This window comes from Vanessa atalanta, chromosome 7, assembly GCF_905147765.1.
Source record: "Vanessa atalanta chromosome 7, ilVanAtal1.2, whole genome shotgun sequence".
In the NCBI taxonomy this organism is placed as follows: Eukaryota; Metazoa; Arthropoda; class Insecta; order Lepidoptera; family Nymphalidae; genus Vanessa; species Vanessa atalanta.
The window spans coordinates 9,150,009-9,173,926 of NC_061877.1; the positions used below are offsets into that span (position 1 = coordinate 9,150,009).

Here is a 23,918-nt window from a genome sequence, read left to right on the forward strand (position 1 = left end):
GCAAATAATATGAACTAAATTTCTCGAACATAGAGAGAAAGATAATGTATTTATAACAAAAATACATAAAACCATTATTTGTGGAAGCCCAACATTTGTACAAATTGAGACGCCTTTATTGCATACTTGTTGAGTTCTTACGTGTGAAGCTACGAGATCAAGAGCTTTATCTTTAAAAACGTGATGTTTTTGCTCATATATAAGTGATATACACGAACCTTTGCTTTAGATAAGTTATAAAATATTCCACTGATAATAAATTTGTGATCTTTCCATGTGTCGTATATAATTATGTACAGTAATACAGTCCGCATTAGTTGGCGAGTGCCCACTTATAAAATCGCCTTTCCCATTATACAAAAGAGCATTTACACTAAAATGGACGAATAATAATTTAGAATATTTTACATAAAGTTGGGAGGAAATATATCCATAAGGACTGGAAACGTTTTGTTATATCTTTTAAAAGCGTTACAAATTTCTAACACTATAATCAATCAGGCAATAGATCCGTTCAATCTATTCGTAGATGAAATAATAGGCATAACAGATGCTGTTCAAATTAAGAGCTTTACTACTAATCATATCTGCAGCTGTACTCCAGCTCTTCAAATTGATTGTATAATAGCTATCCGTCTCAGCTTCGCACGGGCAGATTAAGGTTCTACATTAAATGTTTATCATAAAAAATGTCACAACAAACAACTCTATCGGTTTAGCGGCCTACCACTAAGGCGTATTTTTTTGTGTGGTTATGTGGTATATTTTTTTACATAAAACACTCACTAACTCACACACAAGTTACTTTAAAAAAAATCATAACAATATGACACTCGACACAAAACATAAAATTGAATTACCTCAGACTAGAATCAAATATGTTATTTAAACTGTACAGTTCCAGGAGGCGCAACTATACAAATTGTATACTTAATCTCATTTTATAAGTCACTACAACTTGAATTTTATGGTCTGTACATATATATTAGTGACCCGACCCAGCTTCGCACGGGTGCAATTTGTTAATGAAGAAAATACAATTCAGGATGTACATTAGAAAACTGGAGTAATGTAGGTTTTAAACACTGAAAAAAAACCCATCAGGTAAAAACTACTGGTTGTATGAGACTATGATAAATCGATGCGGAATCGTGTTAAGATGGTTATAAGCTATTTAATTTTTGAATTCCGTTGATCCTTTTGTAAGATTGAATTAATGACCAACGATGCGGCCGGTTAACAGATAGTTTAAATATATATTAATCTAATGTATGTGAACTTTGTTGGTTTGAGAAAATAGTCTAGTAATAGTAATACAACTTAATACAAACACGCACAGTCAAGAACACACTGCTTTACATTGTACAATTATTCATATAATTTAGTTCAACTTAAGCGTATGCCAACAGCTGGTTAAATCTAAGCTTCGATTTAATATTTTTTTAAAACGTAATATTTAGTATACAATTAAAATTTAATTATGAAGTACATATATTTCACATTTACATATGTACTTTCAGACTTTATACCTAAATTCGATATAAAATTAAAATTACTTAAATCTCAATTGAAGTAATTTTAGTTATTAAGTATCAGCAGTTTCGTGAGCATATCTATGAGATAATGATTCGATTTGTGGTAATTTTACCTTAACTATCATATAACTATTAATTAAACCTGCGGCTTGACGCGCGCGAAATTTATAAAACTTTAATTATAGCACACAAACCATCACCACTATTTTACTCCTCGAGGGGTGAACTTAAAAAAGGTTGCCTATTTCTCTCCGAAACTCAAACAATCTTCGTACAAATTACATCTAAATTGGTACAGCGGTTTAAAGGTAACAGACTTAAGTTACTTTCGCATTTATAATATTAGGATGGAAATATTATGTAGGTAAGTTGAATATACACATTCAAGTAACAAATAACTGTCATGTACTAAACATATTTATATTTATTGTTATACATTTTATTGAAACCTGAAAAGAAAATTATAATGTATAGAAAATAAAAATTTATGAAATATTAAAACAAAATTTAAGTCAGAGTTCTTGGGTACACAAGTAATACGTTTAAAGTGATCGGATTTGGTGGACGCGGTCAAACGAATATGTATTAAAAACAGTTCAATGATTCAGCGAATTGCCTTTGTCTCGATTCATTACACTTTTTAATAAATGGCGTTGGGGCATTTTGTCCACGAGTTAGTGTGAATGTGCTTCTGTAGGGATCGCTAAAATGTTTTCAAAGGTTTCTAAGTAGTCGTGTGTAAAGCCGTATTAAGTTACGTCAGGTTTTACTTAGTTTTAATTTGTAAAGTTAAAGATGATAAACAGTATAAATATTTTATCAAATATATCTAAGGGTTAGAACCCTTATTAAAAACTATATTATATATTATAAAAATATGGAAGAGTAATTCTTATAAGTAAAGTGTAATTGTAAGTAGTACATATGTAGTAAATCTTTTTAGCAAAGATATTTGAGTTACACATATATATATATATTAACTATCTGAACCTGCGGCTTTACCCGCGCGAAATTTATAAAACACAAAATTCCAACTACCGTTTTACCTTAAGGGTGGAGTTTTGTAAAATTCGTTCTTGGCGGATGTCTCAACCCTATAAGAAATCTATCTGCCAAATATCAAGTTTGTAGGTGTTTTACTTTCTGAGATTTCATGATTAATCATTGAGTGGTATTTCGCTCTTATATATATAGGTATAGGTATATAAAAATATATATGTATATAGATTATTATAATTTTATTAAAAAAGATTATGTAACAATAGCTGTATTCGTAATGATTTTATACCTTATATGAGTACGTAATCATAGTACGTAGACAAGAAGGCATATGTGTGAAGGCGGCTTAGGTAGGCTTTGAACTCGTTTAAACCGAAGACCGTCATTTAGAAAGCTTAGTCCCTCTTCTATTTACATCCTTGCAGTATATATCCTTAAGCTTTTAATATCTTTCATAAAACATTCTATTGTAAATTTTGTAGTACTTTCGTTAGTAGTAGCATTTTAAAATGTTTGATTAATTACATTTACTATTAAATAAAATATCACATTAAAACTAGTCGAGATGATCGAGTGGATAGTCGAGGTAAAATACGTGAATTTTAATCGAGTTGTTGGTTCAAGTTCGGCCTTGCGCCTATGAATTTTCATGTGCTTGATTTTGTCCTTATAATTCATCGCGTGCTTGTGTAAGAAAGTAAGAAAATCTTTTATTAGAGCAGTGTGATGCAATAAGGACCTTCCCCTGAAAAGCAGAGGATGCCTAAGCCCAGCAGTGGGATGTCTCATGTAAATGTTTATAGGTTATTACTTTATCTTAAATTATTTATTATTATCTAGATAGACATTATAACTTATTAAACAAATGATATAATGTATATTGTAGTGTAAAGGAAAAATACACTCCTTAATACCTACTTAGTTTTATAATCCTTGAACTTTAAAAGGTGAAGATATCGTATTTTAATCTTAAAATAAATATTTCTAAGAAAGTTCGAAATGAATACGGGGACCGTCTGTTATCTCTAGTGGAGCGGGCTAGAAATATTGACATTACGCAACCTGAAAACCCTCAACGTAATGAAACAAGATGTTTCTATCTTCGCTTTATTGAAGCTTGGGAATTTCACTTTGAATATAACCAAAGTTTTATACGAACACATGTTAAATATATTATTACGTCCATACAGTCCCATATATCCTAAAAAGGTTGTAAGTTAGGCTTTTAAGAGTACATAATTGTGTTTTAATATATATATTTTATATTTTGATTTCGCTGTTAAAACGCTAACAAGCGTTTTTCGCTCATAAAGTATGGGGCACTCGCCGACAACGAGCGTGCCGGAAAACCTACTGAAAGATCATCGATATTCACTCCGTCTCTTCAGAGGACATTACTGGATCGCTACCGTGACGCCTTAATGGTTGGTCCACCTATGCAGACCTCTCAGGCAAAAGGGTATAGAAAACCACGCTATTCGGTTGGAAACGGGTCAGCGAAGGTACTCCTCACGCTCCTTCTGTGACATGATAATTTCGCAGAAAGAATCCATATCTAACCAGCACTTCTCGCTGCCGAGCATGGCGGTAAACACGGTCGGCAGATCTCTCTTGAATATCGCCACCAGGGAAAGCCCATGCGGCCTGAGGCTTCATTAGAGTGTGTCGTGCTGAGTCCGAGGTCGCGCAATATTCGTAATAATATTATATATTCACGTAAACTATAACATAGGAGCTAAAGAGTCCTTGAGGCTATTAAAATCGAAATATTAACTGTTGTTTCGCAATAAATATTTTGTAATGTAATGTAATGTTAGGTATGTGCGAAAAAATATTAATGAGTTTTCGAGAAAATGTGATACTCATAACATTAAGGGAATTCCTTTTACGCGCATGTGATTGCATAGAGTCAGTAACTCTTTTGTGGGGAAATGAGTACAGTTTTACAACAAGATCCCAGAAAACGTACAAAGTGCCTCTGCTACAAAAAGGTTATTATACAATTGGTGAGTTTATGGATGATAGCACACCTTCGGAATAAAGCAATCTCCTCCTGGCTATTACTTTTGTATTAAATTATTGTAAGCAATTACAAACTGACATAAAATTTTATTATATAAACCAGCTGTTTCTTTTGCCGGTTTTACTGAAGTCAGGATTTTTTTTTCTTTTAGTGATCTTTAATTTGTTAATCAATATGTAAGTGTAATGCTCCTATATTGAATATTTTTTTTATTGTTATTTATGCTTTCTGTAAGCTTTGCTAAATTATAAATAATTAAATGGATTAGCAGGTAATACATTAAGTGTCTCATTGTCATGAAATTTTACTTCTATAAAGGCATCGGTTATTCACAAAATACACAAAAAACTAGAATAATAGTGGACTGCTACGATGTGATACATCATTATAAGCATTTACAAGGGTACAATTCATGATAGTTGCGCCATCATTCAATAGTTTAAACACTAATTTATGTAAAAAAATATATTTGTAAAGTGAAATGGTTTAGGTAGATTATTATAAGCTATTGGAAGTATTCCACAATTCCAAGGTTATATTTAGTATTTATTTCATCAAAATCGCTCGAGTCCATCAAATGTTAAAATATCTGAAAGATTACTTATATGTATATTTGTTTATTGCATTTTTATTTCTTTCTTAGTTCGTTCGTTTTTAGGATGATTCGAAATGATTCCACGATATTTTTAAAATAAATCTATTGGTTAATATTGTTAGATTTTAGGTCTTTTCATCTTTCCCTGTTGAACACCAACTAGCTACTTAAAATAATATAAAAATTATCTCATTTTTAACTTGTCATTTGTCAACTTTAAAAAGTAGTGAAGTATCGTCATCAAGCACTACAATATCATAATACCTTTAATATATAAAGGAATATTAGTCATATATATATTATGTACCAAAAATAGTAAAAAGTAAAATCGATCATTGTGGAAAAGTCATTTTAGTACAGATTCATTAATCAGACGACTTTATTTAATAGGTAGTTGTTGATTGTTTAACATTTTCAAGGACATAAACGCCTATGGACGTCATAACTTAAGCTATCGAGATTAATGTAGGTACATACTAGCCCTCGGTGTTACCTTACGTGTGAACGTGTGAAGCTATTACATCAAGTGCGTTATCTTTAATACCGTAATGTTTTAGCTTATATTACATACAAACTTTTCTGGTTCAATACGCTTAAAAGCCTTATATCACAACATATTACAAAATAAATGCTGCCATGCCCTGCCCTGCGTCTGTATGTCTGTCAGAACGCGATAAAGTCGAAAACCATCGAACGTATTTTCATATGGTTTCCCCCAAAGAATGACGTGATTCATAAGGAATATTCAGGTATAATTCCTTAGGTTTTGGGAAATTTTGAATTGTAAAATATGAGAATGATTGATGAAGATGTCGGACAAAAAAATATGCCGACTAGCCGCTTTACAGGCGTGCTCCGCGTAAACCAATAGAGTTATAATACGTATTATGGAATTATTCTTCTTAAATTGATCTATTATTTATCCGGTAGCAACGCCTATATTCTAAGATTAAGATGAACGAGACTTAGCATTAGCATATTTAAATTAAGCGGTTTTTTTAAAACAAATATACGCATCCTTTTTGAATTTAATTAGACCATCACATGCTATTAATACTAAAATAGTCTTTTCACCAAACAATTCAGACCAGTAGTTTAATTTTTACAAGTGTATAATAAGGCAACATACTAATGGTTATAACTACTTGTTCAACTTATGAGACAATTGGAAACAAAATATGTTATTTTCACAGATGGCTTCTAACTAAACCTAAATGAATATTAAGAGATAAATAAATTCAAATTATTCAAGTTACGATACTCATTAACTGTACAAATTGCTGATTGAATCAGAAGTTCGCACTGACCTGAAGAAATGTTAAAGTAAAGGAAAGTCGTCTTGATGAAATCTCTTTCACGCTCGGTAACGCGGGGATGGAATCGTTTCTATTTACATCGAACCCGGCTGTTTCGATGCAGAAATGCGATTTTACACAATTTACTTGAATTCGTTTCTGTGTAATAATAAAAAAGATCTACTCCATTTTGATCATACGGAAAAAACGGAACCCTTATAAATTCGTCATGTCTGTCTGTCCGTCTGTATGTCACAGCCACTTTTTTCCGAAACTATAAGAACTATACTGTTGAAACTTCGTAAGTAGATGTATTCTGTGAACCGCATTAATATTTTCACACAAAAATAGAAAACAAAAACAATAAATTTTAGGGTTCCCCATACTTACAACTGAAACTCAATTTTTTTATTCATCGGGCCCATACATGTCGTGTATCTATGGATAGGTCTTCAAAAATGATAATGAGGTTTCTAGTATAATTTGTTTCTAAACTGAATAGTTTGCGATAGAGACACTTCAAAAGTGGTAAAATGTGTCCCCCCCCCTGTGACGTCTAAAGTAAGAGAATGAATCGAAAACCGCAATTAACAATTTATTTTAATTTCATAAATATAAACCTTGTTACTTGTTGCTACGGAACCCTTCATGGGCGAGTCCGACTCGCCCTTGAAGGGTTCCGCTTTTCCGCTTTTTTAATAGAACAATTGAATCTAAGAAATTGTTAATCATAATATTGTTATTTGTATTAGATCATTTATAAATAAATAATTTATTACTCTTTGACCCGCCGAGCGAGCGAGTATATTAATTTTTAAAATTTCGTGACATGCTAGGCTGAAATCATAACGTTTGATTAGATAAAGGTTTATTTTATATATATTTGCGAACAAATATATATCCGTACCCATTTTTTTATTATAACTGATTTGAAGTGAAAATAAGCCTATATTTTATACAGAACTGATAAACACTACCCATTAGCTAAGTTGCTAAATAAAAACATCAAAGCTGATATTTGGAAAGTTAATTGATGGAGTATTAAATAAAAATGTTTTCAAACTTCATTTTAAAAGGTTTGACCTGAATTCTGAGCTGAATATTATTAGCATAAAAAGACAATAGCAGAGTTCCGGCTAGTTGGCTTTTTAAAATTTGAGAATGATTTCGAATTTTAACATCGTCTGAAATGTAACAAAAAAAGTATTACTGAATGCTTAATTATGATTCTTTGAAACGTCTATTAGGTTATCTTATACTATAAAGTTGTTATTTCCAGCGGCTTGGAACGTGACTATCAATGAAATAATTATAAACTGCAAATATAGCTTCAACACTGACACGTCATGTTTAAGAAATATATAGAAATAAAAATTTGCCAAATAGCGTGAAATTAAATTTAACCAATGTTGTGTATTTAACTAGGTTGGTATTAATAATAATAGAGTATATAAATATTATAACTGTCTGTTTTTGTAACTTAATGCATCTCCGATATACGAGTACTATTGTATTGAATTGTATTGTATTTTTTTTATTTTAATCTCATTTTATGAGAATTGTAAAATTCTTACGAAAAATACATATCCACCTTAAGGTCTCCCAGTAGTGAAATCAATTAGGAATACAGTTACTTTCATTAAAAAAAAATGACACTCAATATATATATGAATATATATTAACTAAATTTATAATCAATTAAAATATTTTTAAGAATATTCACGGTAAAATGTTTTACAATTTGTTCGTTTCATGTTTTACAATTTTGTCATGCATTGATATGTCAATATACAATAATTGATGTCTGATAAATCCACGAGGGTCCTCGTAGGGTCAGGGATGCACTTTACGTAATGTTCTTAATAGCCAATCGCTCTTTCATCTCCGGTCCGACACTGGAAGGATACACATGTTATTCGATTTCACAAGGATTGCTATCAAAATTATTTACTCCAGTTTATGAGGTCACCAGCATTTCAAATTTTTTGACTTTTTACGATATGTTGTAACAAATTATATGATTTCTTAAATTATATAAAAATGAAGTAAAGTTTTTAAAAATCATTGCTTTGTTCGCTCAAAGACAATAAAGTTTTAATGAGAATTGTAACAATAAAGTCTAGAATAATTTCCTTTCTATAATATACAATTAGTCAGAGATCTATGGAATAATCTTATATACTATTTTTGTCTAGAATAGTTTACAAAATAATTTTTCTTCACTGAGAGAAATATATGTCGTTATTATAATGTGAAGTCAATCGCTTATACTATACAATGTTTTCCATTAGAAATTACATTTATTTTTAGTAAAAACGAGTCTTGATATTGTTGGTGTGAAGCTGTCGATAAAATAAAGTATTTATTGTATGATGTGCTTAGCGCAAAGTTTTAGTTACGAAAACCGTTTGCCAGTTTGATTTTTTTTTTAATTTTAGATATAGTTAAATTTCCTATACTTAGGTATATATAAAAAGTACAGCATAAAACTCCTTTATATTTTATTCTGTAAGTGACACTATTCCCTTTTTACATGAAGATATTTTGGTGCGTGAGTATGGTGTGAATGCATTGAGTCCCTGTTTACTCCGTCCCTAGTTTTACAATGTAAAGGCATACATGTGCTGGACTTTAGCACCATGGCTTTTATTAACTACTTATTACTCCATAGGAGTGTTCTTACGAGAACTGGTCACAACAAAAAAAGACCACGTTAAAAATTACAGTAGAACCCCATTATCCGAATTCTCAATTATCCGAAAGCTGACTTCGTTTTTCCGAAAGCTTAATTATCCGAACTTTGGCGCGTTGCAACCGTTCGACAATTAAGTATTGACGATTTTATAAAAAATAATTTATAAAATAGCATTTTACGTTTTTTTGATGATTAATATTACAACGATTTAATTTTATATTTTAATATGTATTTACAATTTTAATAGAATGTAGTAGGTACTGTTATTATGTGAAACGTTGTTGTTTTCGTTTGATCTTGTCCCAAGGTGCCCGCCCACATTTCAGAAACTTTTGATTATCCGAACTAGTCTCGGTCCCGATTAGTTTATTATTCGGTTCTACTGTAATCGCAAATAAAATAAGTCACAGACAGTATTTTATTTGATGTCCGTGCTTAAGACAACAATAACCACATAGGAGATTTAAGTTTAAGGTTACATTTTTTTGATGATTTTATTTCAAATTTTATTTTATTACAGGAAGAAGGATGGAAGCTGAATCGTAATAACTATTACCAAGAGGGGTGGCTAGCGACTGGCAATGTGCGCGGAGTGGTTGGCGTCACATTCACGTCATCGCACGCACGCCGTCCGCATGAACTGCCACTGCGCACTAATTACAACTTGCGCGGACATCGCTCTGATGTAAGTACGATCCAATATTTCTTTTAACATTAAATTCGTATAACAAATTAAACAAGCAATTATACAATGATAAATGATATTTTTTTAAGTACATAACATATAAAAATAAAACGAGGAATAAAATATTATTTGTTTTATTTAAAAAAGTACTTATTTAGCGTAGCGGTTGCTTCAACTGCTATTTGCCTCAGTGGCAGATATTTGTATAGAACGTACAATTAGTGTTTGTTGTTGTTTGTCCGCTCCGTTACTGAGATGTATTGTTCCATAATGGCTATTGTTACACACTTTATGAAATTATATAACAAAAGACACGAAGGTAAGTATGGTATTTTTGTAAAAAATATTGCTATTTCAATTTTAATTAGAGCCAAGATCATTTTATTATAATATACGTACGTTACGTAAATATAAACTCTAATATTTAACAAACGAACGGCTAAATATAAATACTAAATTAGTCACTAAAAATTATGTAATTTTCTACGCCGTAGATAATTTCGTAGCTAACTCTACGAAAAACGTAGATCTCTGCTCATGGAGGTCCTCCTATAAGATTCATTGATGTTTTCTCGTTATATTATATATAGTAAATACGAAATTATCTAATCGACAGTTAAATTATAAAATTGCCGTACACAATTGTATTAAAGTCTTGACGCAAGGTCGATATAATTGTAATAGAATTTATGAGTATTTGTACGTTTAAATTACATAATTGTATCGCAGTACGTGACTTAGGTTTACTAAGCAGATAAAGCTCGAGCTATAAATAAAGCCTGAAGGACAAAACTTAGTACACATAAAGTAGACTGTAACAATATTGCACTAGAAAGTTTCTGTCAGACATTTTACTGTAGAATATTTACATTTACTTTTAGAATATATATTCTGGAATGTTATGGAGAAAAATAATAAGGATTAATTATTTTATGACAAAATGCAACTCGTAGCATTAGTACAAGGAACAAACACAAACTTGTTACTCCTGTTACTCGACTGCATAGAGTCAGTAACTCTTTTTTGTGGGACAATGTATACGGTTCTACAACAGGATCCCAGAAAGTGTTCAAAATACCTCTGTTACCAAATTTAAAAAAATATATAAGGAACGCTTGGGATCGAAAGGTTATTTTACAATTAGTGAGTTTATGATTGATAGCACACCTTGGGAATGAAACGATGGCCTCCTGGCTATTTCTTTTCATTTCGAATGTACGTAAATAATAAATTGACAATCAATAAGTATTGTATTGAATAAAAAATACTTTTTATGTATATTTCAGAAAATATAAATATATTTGCTGACAATTTTTGTAACTTGTATTTTGTGTTATCAGAACGTCGGTAAGATTGTATTAATATAACATAATATATTGTATTTCTTAGTATTTACTAAGAAATACAATATATTATACTGGTAAATTTCCATAGAAAAGCAAAAAGTTGCAAAACGTACAATAATAGTATACATTGAAACGGTATTAATTTTAAATGCCTACGTGGCACCCAAAATGTTCCCGACAGTTTCTGACAGCTTGAGTCAGAATTAAAACATTTCATGAATAAACGAGTATTTTTATCTCATGCGAAGTAGTAAAGACTGTGTTTGTTGAATGTACGTTATTCACTACATATTTTGTTCTCAATTAATAATGAAATATTATACTCATCTTAATGTCTTATATATTGTAGGTTTACTTAAAGTACTACAAAGATAAAGGCGTAGTTGACAGTAGATACTTATAAGAGGTAATTACTTCTAGGTCTGTTCATTCTCCTTTGAATATCTTTCAGTGCGCTAATTGTTAGATATTCAACTATTACAAGAGCTGCAATCTTGTCAAACTCAAACAAAACATTCAGCTAGAAATTTTTCATTGTAATTGAAAATTCTCTGTAAAGCCAACTTTGGAAATTCATTGAAAGCGTATAACTTTTTTATTCCTACAGCAAGAAAATATAATAAATCCTTCTAGTAAGTTATTGCGAAGGAAAACCAAGTCATTAATTTGCAACTTAGCTATTTAGTATACAGAAATCTATATTATGTATCTTATTCATGTAATCCTCAGTAGAACTCTGCCAACCTTCCAAATCGTGATTTGCGAAGTTGGCCGTGATCCCACCCCATGCCTCGGAAAACGCGCAAATCCGTTTAGTCTGAAACACTCTTCGTTTGTGTCGAATGCCGTCCCATCGGACGATGATAGTAACAGAATACAGAGCACTATCTATCTCAAAAATATCTATTTAATTAAAGATAGATAAATACTTTAGCTTCACTTACTTTCGATAATTTTTTTTGAACATTGCCGACCTTGCTTTTTTTTAAAGACTAAGAAACATATTAATATCTGTGGCTGTTTTTTTATAGTCCTTTTTTAAATTACTGATTCATATGTTTATTATATTACGCCAAAGATTTTTTATGTCGTTGTTTTATCGTTAGATGTTTTACCATAAAACTATACGTCAATACACCAATAAATGAATAAAGTTCAAGTTAATGTCTTTCTGCAATATAGAAGCAACATTTCCTTATCTACAGTTTATTTATGTTTACAACAAAATCGCCGAATCTAACTCTGGCTGAGTTACTTTCGGTTTTTACTATTTTTTAATAATAATAATGAATTGAAAAAAAATTGACTTGACGTTGGGGAATCATCCCCGAGCCGTGTTACTATTTAAATATACATACACATTAATTTTTAATATGAGATATCAACAACAGATATTCAGTTTTAATATAAGAAAATACAGTTAGACAGAGAATTTAAGTAATTAAAACGAGCAGCAATACTCATGCAGCAATCGCCATGAAACACATTGCATTTCCAGGATGCAGTGATAAATGATAGAAAAAAATCTTTTTTTTATTTATGAAAGCAAAGATAGTTTATATAGTCTACGAATTCGACACTTGTATAACAGTACGAACATGAGATGATGTATTGGGATGGGATGTAAATTGTTGCGATTTACTATTTGTTTTATAAATGTTTGTATTTTCGAAAAATTCTGTTTTTGTACCTACACTACTTTGAATTTATATTTTATATATTATTTTCTTATATAGTATTTTTTTGTGCCATTTACTAAGATGAGAAAATAAATAGTATTCGTATTCCTACCGTCAGAATGAGATTTGGATCATACGATTTTGTTATTACAAGCGCAAAGGGTAATATTTGTGAAAACATAATATGTTATTGTTGCTTTGAAAATAAATTTTGGAATATTATGTTATTGTGAGTCTCCAGTGAAGTATCCGTCTTTAAATATACTGCTGGGCTAAGACCTCCCCTCCCTTTGAAGAGAAGGGTTGGAGCGTACTACACCACATGGGTCCAACGCGGGTTAGCGGATCCATATCTGGTACAATTTCAGCGAAAGCAGTCTCACGTTGGTTTCCATATATTGGATATATGTAGGTCGTGTAAAGAGAATAATTGCTAATATGGCACAATGGCTAGTTATGTGAATTCAGCACCAATGAATTTTCATTGTTTATATTTACAATTTATCTCATGTTCAGATGTGAGGAAAAACATCGTGAGGAATGCTACTTGCGTCGGATGAAATTCTATCAAATGGGTATCCACAGACCAGCGTGGTGAATAACCTCTGGTCTTTATTTAAAAGGTCTTTATTAGTTCTCAAGTTACATCAAGTTTTAGTTTGAATATCAATTATCGAGGTGAATATTCAATAAAGACGATATACGATATAAAATATGACCTTAAAATAAATTTATTGGGACAAACTTATTATGCTTAATTTTTATATATTTATTCTTATACAATAAAGGTGATCCTGGTAAAATGGAACGAGCCGTATCAGAAATTGGCATCGTGTGACAGTTCAGGCGTTATCTTCGTGTGGATAAAGTACGAAGGCCGGTGGAGTATCGAGCTGATCAACGACCGCAGTACACCTGTCACCCACTTCTCTTGGTCACATGATGGAAGGATGGCTTTGATATGCTATCAGGTAACCTAAACGATTTTCTATTATTGTTATAAAATTATCTTTCAGTTATGTATTTATTTATATAAATTAAGACCAACCAAGAGGAAAAGGTATGAATTAATTTGTTAAACCGAAAATACTATTGTAACGTAAAGAAAAATACGAACATTTCTGCGTAAGCTAAAATGCGTAAAACTTGCTGACTCGTTGTACACTGCCGTGATCTACTTTCCTTCATCGTATTAGGTGATATTATTTGCGGTGGGTCACAAGCTTTGAAATCGAAGGTATACTTAAAAAACCGACTACAGGGTAGAGAAAGCGAAACACATAGAAAATTTTATAATAATATAATAAAACCCCCCGAATTGTAACAGATCAGTCAATAACCATCATTAAAAATGACATCAGAGAGTTTACCTACTGTTTGAATAGATAAACATGTTAATAGATTATATAATAGTAAGGTATTAGATAATTTACCCAGCAAGCAGCATACAGAATGAATACGTTCAGCTAAGCTAATCTAAAAAAAATATATACTGTTCATTGGGTAGAGCTGTGCTGTATAGAACTAGACTTGTGGATATGCCTAAGTTTCTTAGTAGTTTCAGCTATTAATATTAAGGCAGGGCCTTTTGCAAAAGTAGAGGTAACTGCTAAATTAATTCGAGCCATTGTTAAGTTCCCTATTCATGCAGAGGCACGAGGGTGATTTCAATATAATTTTACTTTACGTGAATATAGTTTATAAAGTTTTAACAAATTTAATTTTATATAAAGTAGATTTCAATTGCAGTATTGAATATTAAAATTATATTATTTGTAGGAAATATCTAACTCGTGAATAATAATTCATTCAATTATGTTCCACTTTTATATATTATAAATAAATGTAAATAGCAATAAAATCAATAAAATATTCATAAATATTTTATTTATTAATAAAATTGGATCAAAGTATTTAGAGGACACAAATATTACAAGTTAAGTTAGATAAGTTACAAGCACAATAATTTCGAAGAAAAAAAATCAAGTATTTTCATAAAACTACTTTAATGAACTAAAAGTCCCAATAACGTAATATAATAATAAAAATGTAACTTTAATAAAATCTTATATTAAATTACTATTTATCGGTTGAAATTGAGGTTGAGCTAGAACAATTGCAGACGTAAGGAACATCACCTATTAAATCGCAAGCTCCCAAAAATGTAACTTGAATATTCCTTTTATATAATTGTTTTAATGGGCTGATTTATAGTATTATCATGTTTGAGCGTAGAATTTATATTTGTGAGACATGATTATTTAACTTTTTTTTTATTAATTAAAGCTATACAATTTATATACCCTTGCGTTATAAGTAACGCCACATATTGTGAATCGATATTTTCTTGTAAGTTATTCTTAACTTACGCCACCCTCACGACCTACTTTGATCAAAGAACTAATTGATTGCACAAGAAAATATTTTTATATTAATGATCTCTAAAGAGATGAGACAAAGGCTTAAATATAAATACTCATAACGACCTCGTTACTATCTAGTTGACGTGCTGTACATCTTGATATAAGTTTTATTACCTTGAACCTTTTACGTTTAGTTTACCTTTTTATTACTCCTAGTAGATTTAATACAGGTATTTTTATATACCACTAAAACTAACTTATAGAGGAAATAATTTACAGCGTATTAATATATTATATATATGTTCGCTTTACTAGCTTTGATAACCTAACTAAGGGTTCCTGGATTTTACAAATTTAACAAAGATGAGATTTAAATATTAATAAATATGAGCAGAGCGTTATATTTTTAAATAATATTAATATAGTCTAAATTCTTAACATTTATTAAGACTTAAACAGTCATGTTCATCTATCACCGTTATAGTTTAGGCTCAGCAATTATATGTGAGAATGTGAGCTTTAGAGTGTAAATTCATTTTATTATTATTTAGTATTTAGAAGAAATTAGCGAATACGGTTTTATTTTTTAAATTCTACCTTTTGGGAAGGACAATAAGAATCAAAAGAGTATCTACTCTATCATACTTATAATAAAAATATGGACTACAAAAAAAAATAATCTAAAAAATGGATTAATATCGAATCCGTCTCAATTGTATGAGAACTCCATTACATTTGTTATTGTGAAAGAAAAAATATTTATATAATTTCGATGATTATTATTTTATTTTAAAACGAAATCGCTTGTAAATCCAGGAATAACTATACTCACTGTGCCAAAGATAAAAATTAGTAACTATGAAGTATGTCGAATATGTGACGCTAATGTGATATGCCCCTGAGTGAAATATGTCATTTCAATTTGCTTAAAAGGTTTCTCTAAACTCGGATTTGACACATAGAAAACATAAACACATCGTGCATAAATTACGATAAGGTTGCATCTTGTTAGCATTTATTTTACATTTATGTGCGTAGCGATCTCAATTCTAAAAAAGCCCACACACATTATAATAGTTGTCTGTTTGTTTGTATATTACTGCTTTTGTTGAATCTTTTGTATTCGTTTCCTATAAGAACTAATGGCTATGTAACATTAGGCTTACTTTATTTATTGCATACCTTATATTTATACAACGCATTTGAAACAATAATTCGCAACATTGTTACAATTCGAGAAACAAATTCGAAGAATAAGTACTTATTATATTAATAATAAGCAATAAACGAAAAGATACGGTTAATATTTTTTTACAAATCGCTTAAACATAAAAATAATCATTAAAAGTTACAAAGTTACAGTCACAGTATAATTAATTCGCGTAATAGAGGATTTTTTAAAACATTAAACAATCTTTACAAAATTTTATTCATAATGTATCAATTACTTTTGCGTACTCGACTGATTTTGAATAGATAAGAGCTTTCATGTTTACGTTTAGCATAGTGGGTAGCGTTATATCAGTGAAGCGATTTAATTTATATACTATATTTATATTATAAAAGGGTAAAATTAGTTTATTTATATGTAGGGGCTTATCTCCGGAACCAAATCTATAAAAAGATTTCATTGGTAGAAAGCTAAATTAATTTTGAGTGCTTTAGCCATTGCTAAGTTACCTTTTATTGATAGTAATTTAATCAATAACATTTATATCGTGCTTATTAGCCAAACTATCACAATTTTGTCTAACAAGTCGAAATTAAATACCTTTTGAAGGAGAATATCACCCGATTCCAAATTAGGTGCAACCAAATAATCGGTCGCTGCCATTTCGATCACATAACTGGCTGCAACAATAATATTTTGTAAAAGGTTGTAATAATAAATTGCACCCGTGCGAGGCCGCTAGTCTTAAATATAATGAATATCTGAAGAAATCAAGTATGAATGGATATTTATGTATTAATAACCTCAAAAGGAAAAATAATTAATGAAAAAGATCCAAATATAAGAAGTAATTTTAACTTCGATTTAAAAGTTAATTGATATTTTCGTCATCTTTATACATGCGTTTTTAAAAAAATAGCTTATTAAAATATATAGAGTCAGTAATTATTGCCGATTTTTTTTAATGCAGATAAACAAAAAGCAATCAGTTTGTTTGCATTCATAGTAAATGAACGAGCGAATAATTGTATGATCTTGAATAAATTTTAATTATAGCTCATACCTTACATATTTGTAACTACCTCTTTGGTGTAGTTGCTAGCTCTTACTGGCAGCAAATATCAAAGTTCGGTGCAAATCCCCCCAATATAATGTTATTAGATTATTCCGTTAAGAAATTTGTCGCAGCCCGCAGTTTGGAAGTTAGCATTTTTAACTAATTTACGTGACTCGGAAAGCACGAAAATCCGTTGGGACTGCGCCTAAGCTCTCTCCGGTTCAGTCGTCTTTCTGTCCCATCGGATTATGAGAGTGATGAAATAGAGTGCTTGGGTACACACTCGAGTACTAAAATATATCTTAATATTTTAGTTATATGGCGCGTAATGAGTGGACCCCACTTTATTATTTTTTACAGGACGGATTCGTGCTCGTTGGATCTGTAGCTGGTCAAAGATACTGGTCATCGATGCTCTCGCTTGACGCTCGTATCACATGCGGCTGTTGGACCCCGGACGATAGCCAGGTCTACCTCGGAACTGCATCCGCTCAGCTTGTTGTAATGGATGTCCACGGTGCTATGGTGTCGCAGGTCAGAATTTTTAATATATTCATCCTAGATTTTTAGTAGTTATTTATTAGGTTTCTTAGATCTTCGGTGTTTAGGTAATTTTCCACGTCAAAATATAGAGTAACGTTTTTCTCATATTGAGTATATTAGTAATAAAACAGAAGAAATGCTACAATTCATTTGAAAGTTAATTAGTCTGGAGCTTTAATATAAGGTTAAACGGTAATTAAACGTAATGAAAGCAAAGGCTCCGTGTAGGCGAGCCTTTTGAATTTCATTAAATCTCAGGTATATAAAAACTATATAAAAAGGTACTTAACATTTCTTTTCAATACTCCGTTAATTATCTATAAAATGTTTCGAATTTTGTAACTATTATAGATAACGATGCAATTTGTAATAAAACCTCTTTCAATGTATAACTTTTATATCACTCTCCTGTATTATTATCATTTATATCTTATATAGTTTTTTTTATTCTTTATATACTAATTATTATAACAGAGTTTTCCAGTATGTCTGGCGTACTGTCAATATACCAACATAATACCAATCAAAGACAATGAGATTAAGATATAGACAATTTTAGTACTTTTTACTAATTTGATATTCTCTAGGATGTTATTTTCGAGTTATAAATCAAATATTCAAAATTACAAAGATTAGATTTTATAATTCGACTAATAACCACAACGAAAGAAGTAAAAACAAAACATTTTTGTAACGACCCTTCTAATGTTTCTAAAATCACACGAACGTGTTTAAGAGGTTTCAGATCTTTGAGAGGGTTAGACGTGACAGACTATAAGTGGTTCGCGGTTGCTAGTATAGTGTTGTCACACACAAAAAGTGATCTCAAAAGATAAAATTACAAGTGAGCTTTGTTTTGTACCTATCTTAAAAATGGTTTGTCATCATTTAAATGAAACATCAAAATATACTTTATTCAAGTAGGCTCTTTAAATTTGCCTTTGATGAAGTTAATTAAACCTAAAGCTTTACCATGAAAAATAAAAGCGTCCAAAATTCAGAAATTACTTACCTTTTCCTATTTAAATAAATTACAAAAAATTGTCATTTAGGTATATGTAATTTAATTAATACACATGAAACCTAATGATTATTATATGTTCTATATTAATACGCCTCATTCATTATTACTTGTTTAACATGACATAAATAGTTATCGTCGTTCCTCGTTGTTCAATTAACTTGGCTTTTGAATGATTACACAATTTTTAACCAACTAGCATTGGAGCAGCTTGGTGCAATAAACCTTTTCCTAAAAAGGAAGAGGAGACCTCATACTAACAGTGGGATATTAAACATTTAATTTAAAATTGGTCTTTTTACATTTCTATTTGGTTCTTTTTCATCTGCTTCCCAAATAATACACTACAGTTAAATAAATTGTAAGCTTTTTAATGGTGACATTGAACATTTGTAATATTTTAGGACAGTAAATTTATGCCCATATTTTTTAATTTACTTTAAATAATAAAATCCATGCATATTACTTCAAAACCCAAAATTTATTAGGCATTCTTTTGATAGCTTTTATTATAATATAATAAATAACTTAGTTTTTTTGAATAATACATATTCAATCCATATAATTTACAATAAATTAACACATTAGTGATTCAAATTATTCGTTTAAGTCAGTTTGTTAATTTCGCTTTTTTGCGATCTCTTCATCATTTTGTGTATTTAACGAATAACTTTAAATGCAAAAAGAAGATTTCTTTGCCTACCTTTATATAATATTTATTTAAATAATGTTAGTATTAACAACATACATTAGACCTAGGACCTCGTTAGAAATAAATTTCTTAGCCGTATTGGTTTTGAATCGCCGCCAACTCCCATTTACATGCATGGCGATTGGCGAGCTACTCTGCCAAATTCTGGTTAACAACCTCAACTAGTCTGCTAGGAGAGTAGCTTCCAAAGTAAACATAGTATAATGTATATTTAAAACTGAATTTTGATTATATTCATCACTCATCTCTATTAGTTATATGCGACGATCTGCACATATGAGTAAGTTAAAGAGAGTTAAATAATTCAAAAATCTTAATGAAGAGTTTTATTCTTTATTAAAAAGCTTCGTTTCTGTCGTGTATGTCTGCATAAGTACCACCCATATCATATTATACTCTTACAACAAGCAACACTACTAGTATTGTTGTGTTTAAGTTTATAGGGCGAGTGAGTGTAACTATAATGGGCAAGAGGGATATGACATCTGAGTCGCCAAAGTTGGTGGCACAGGTAACATTTTACGGTGCCACTGTGTATGGGCAGTGGCGATCACTTACCATCAAACTATGCATTAAAAAACACAAGTGTTCGAAGCATGAGTGCGCCCATGTCATTAGGAGAACAAAGACAATAACTGTAAATTTATATATATATCATACGGTAACTAACTGAGTTAGATTTTTATAGACAATAGAAAATTTTCCTAAACACTTAAGATGATTTATTACCAGGTGGCTCATTGCCACATCAGCTTTCATAAATTCAAAATATAAACGAACACCTATTATATTATGTATTAAACGCTTAATTATATTTTGAAGGTGCAATTGGTTGCTGAAGGCGGTATAATATCTATGGCGTGGTCGTGCGAAAAGTTCAAAATGGAAGAGGGTGAAGAAATCGGCGAGAACAACGGGGGTCACGTACTAGCCGTTGCTCTGGGCAACGGGGAAATTGTACTTTTGCGTGGGCATGATGATGTTAGCCCGTTTCGTATTCACACTGGCCTAAGAGGCAACACGCTGGCAATGGAGTGGGCCAATTCTCGGGAATTACTCGCTGTGGCTGGAACTCTTATTGCTGGTACGTAGACCCAAATAAATCTTTGAATTATTCAATTTAATTTTTATAAGCATAATAATCATAATTTGTTTTTCACTTGGTGGTAAGGCTCTATGCCCGTCATGTTAAATACGCACTTACCAGACATTCTACTGCCAAACAGCAATACTCTGTATTGTTTTATTCCGGTGTTTCACACCCTGAGTGAGCCAATTATAAAGGACACAAAATCTTAACCTCCGATGTTTGTGGCGTATCGGCAATCTAAGGAATGTTTGATATTTCTTACAGCGCCAATATCTACGGGTGGCGAATACCACTTGCAATCGGGTGGCCCAATTATCCGTTCGCCTACTTAATTATAATAATAAGGTTCAGTTTATACCCCTTTATAAACATTTTCATAATTATCTTATTTCAAATTTAAAATTTCAATAATAAAATATAGATATTAACTTAGTAAAATATATATTAGAATTTTTTATTAATTTTTTTTACATTAAGGGTATTTGTTATTCTAAAATAAAAATAAAAAGTAATTAAGCGGCTTCAGTTTTTCGACAAAAGAACAAATACTGTTGATATTTTTAAAGTCGATAGTCGTTTTTACCATTTCTTAACGTGTTATTGGAATAATGCTCTGTTTTTATTACTACGGAATAAACCAATAAATATTAACCCTAGAGTAGTTTTATACATAAAATAGTTTAGCGTCATCGGGTGGAAGCGTTAAAAGATTTTTATTTGAGAAGATTGCGGCTCGAACGTTGAATAGCTCCCATTTATCTATTATACGGCTGTAACTTGGCAATTTGAATAAGTAGACGGCATTTTATGACAAATATTTACTTATCTTGATGCGTCTATTCTTGAATACAATATATCATTCGGATATTCAAATTTATTATTTATTAAAGACTTAATATCTTCTCTATCGTGTGATAATGATTATGGAATAAAAGTCGCGTTCATACGTACGATATAATGTTCCAAAAAGTAATTCGCTTCCTCATATGAGTAACTTTTGCTAGTGGAATTTCGTTATTTAACGATGTTTTAATGCCTCTACATAAAACTTTCATTAGATATTAAGATGATCACCGTAGCGTGATACTTTAGGTATTCATACTTATATAAGTTAAATGCTACAAGAAAATGTATAGTTTTTTATCATTTCCTGTCATAACTATTGGTACAAAAGAATTAATATATTAATATTTTTTTATTCTACATAAAATATTATATAATTATAATGTACGATATAAAGATTTCGTAAATAATTGATTAGTTATTTTAGGTTTACCTATGTTTACGTTGAACTGTTTTTATAAATTATCAACAATTCAAACAATAATCATCATGTATCTTTCAAAATGAATTATTTATTATTAATAATAAATCCTTAACTGCTGGTGTCTATTAATTATAACAATTATATATTAAAATACTTTTAAAGGTGTACTATGTGCCGGTATTATACTTTTAGAGCCAAACGAGCCCGAGGACGAACCGCCTTTTAAGAACGTCGTAAAATTCTACTCCGACACGGGGGCACTAATTTACACTGTTCCCATTCCATACACACAAGTAAGTATAGTTTCAATTTTTAGCTGTAAACGCAAACAAGAATTTAACCAATTTAGTCTAGAAAGAGATAAAATAAGACATTTTATTTATATTTGACCATATATAGCAGTAAGTCAGCTTAATATAGTAAATCGTCACCATTTTTGTTGTGCTCATATTAAAAAGCTGGTCTAAAGTAATGTAAAAGTGTGTCGTATATAAGTCTTCATAAATATCTATCTTTATATGCCCAAATATCTACTCGACAGAAGAAGAGTAACATAGCAATTGAATACTAAGCATAAGCTACGCATTTCGTATTAAACAGGCTAGAGTAACAGCACTGACATGGGGCCACGCAGCGCGTCGGCTGTTCGTGGGCGCGGGCGGCGCGGTATGCACGGCGCGCGTGTGGCGCGTCGTGGCGCCTTTGCAGCTACTGGCACGCGTGAGGGCTGCATCCGCTTTGAGACACCCGCGATTGGCTGCAAAGTTACCTTTGCCGCCTCGCCTCCAGCCAGCGCTGGCCAGTCTCTTTGCGCATACTATACGAGTAAAATCTTCGTTTAATATCGCTGTGCTCTGAATGTAACTAATTAGTCAATTTAAAAATATATTGCACTTTTTTTCTATACTAAACCCATGAGCTGACAAACGCAATATCTGTTTTTCATTAATACAATGCAAACCAATTAAAATAATCATAAATAATTGTAGTCGTATTTTTTGTAGTGTAACGTTCCCGAAGCAAATGAGCTTCGTCGCTTCGTGTCACGACCACCAGCGGCAGGGGGACGATTGCATTGTACAATGTTACGTCATGACGACGAGGAGGCGGGCGCCTACACGCTGTACTTGGAGCATCTCGGTGGACTCGTCCCGTTGCTCAAAGGACGAAGAACGAGTAAAATCAGACCTGAGTTCGTCATATTTGACCCGCAAGGAGAAGGTTAATGGTTTAACTATGATTATGCAACGAATATTCTTTAAATATAAATATTTAAAGGCTAAATATTTTCATTTTAATTAAATGATTTCTGAGCGAAGTATTAAAATGATCGACACATTAATACGACAGAAGGAGTAACTGGCTGTCTGCGTGAGTCGAGTAGCAGCAGCAGCGGTGCCGGCAGCGCGTCTAGCAGTAGTGGTAGTGGTGGAAGCATCGGAGGTGGCATCTCGTCTCCCCGCCCGCCACGCACGCCCCGTGCTCCCCGTCGGGCTCCTCGTCAGCCATTGCCGCAAGAGGATTCTTGTTCCTCAGATACTGAGAGGGAGGATGGTATGTCCTGTCCAATGGCGTAAAATAACTGACCTTTATCAATAATATTTTAATATTAATTATATTTCTTGCTATATTTACATGAGCTTTGGCAAAACATTAAATTTATAACTTAGATAATATATGAATAATATTCAATCGAAAAATTTAGGGTGTTCAGGATCTCCAAGATTACAAAGACGAAGGCGGGCTCGCGAACGACGAAAAACTCGCAACGCAACTGATAAAGATGAAACTCCTGATGAATTAGCATATATAGACTCCTTACCCGAGGTATTTGACTTTTTT

General features: G+C 31.3%; 1 protein-coding gene across 1 annotated transcript in view; it reads left to right on the forward strand.

Moving 5' to 3' along the window:
* Nucleotides 1-23,918, forward strand: part of LOC125065514 (tubby-related protein 4) — a 30,500-nt gene that overhangs the window by 1,305 nt on the left and 5,277 nt on the right. Inside the window, exons 2-10 of the mRNA XM_047673185.1 lie at nt 9,663-9,827; nt 13,641-13,823; nt 17,804-17,977; nt 20,542-20,803; nt 22,269-22,369; nt 22,677-22,901; nt 23,081-23,297; nt 23,427-23,630; nt 23,782-23,903. Coding sequence (XP_047529141.1) covers nt 9,663-9,827; nt 13,641-13,823; nt 17,804-17,977; nt 20,542-20,803; nt 22,269-22,369; nt 22,677-22,901; nt 23,081-23,297; nt 23,427-23,630; nt 23,782-23,903 — 1,653 coding nt within the window. The remainder of the gene's footprint in view (nt 1-9,662; nt 9,828-13,640; nt 13,824-17,803; nt 17,978-20,541; nt 20,804-22,268; nt 22,370-22,676; nt 22,902-23,080; nt 23,298-23,426; nt 23,631-23,781; nt 23,904-23,918) is intronic.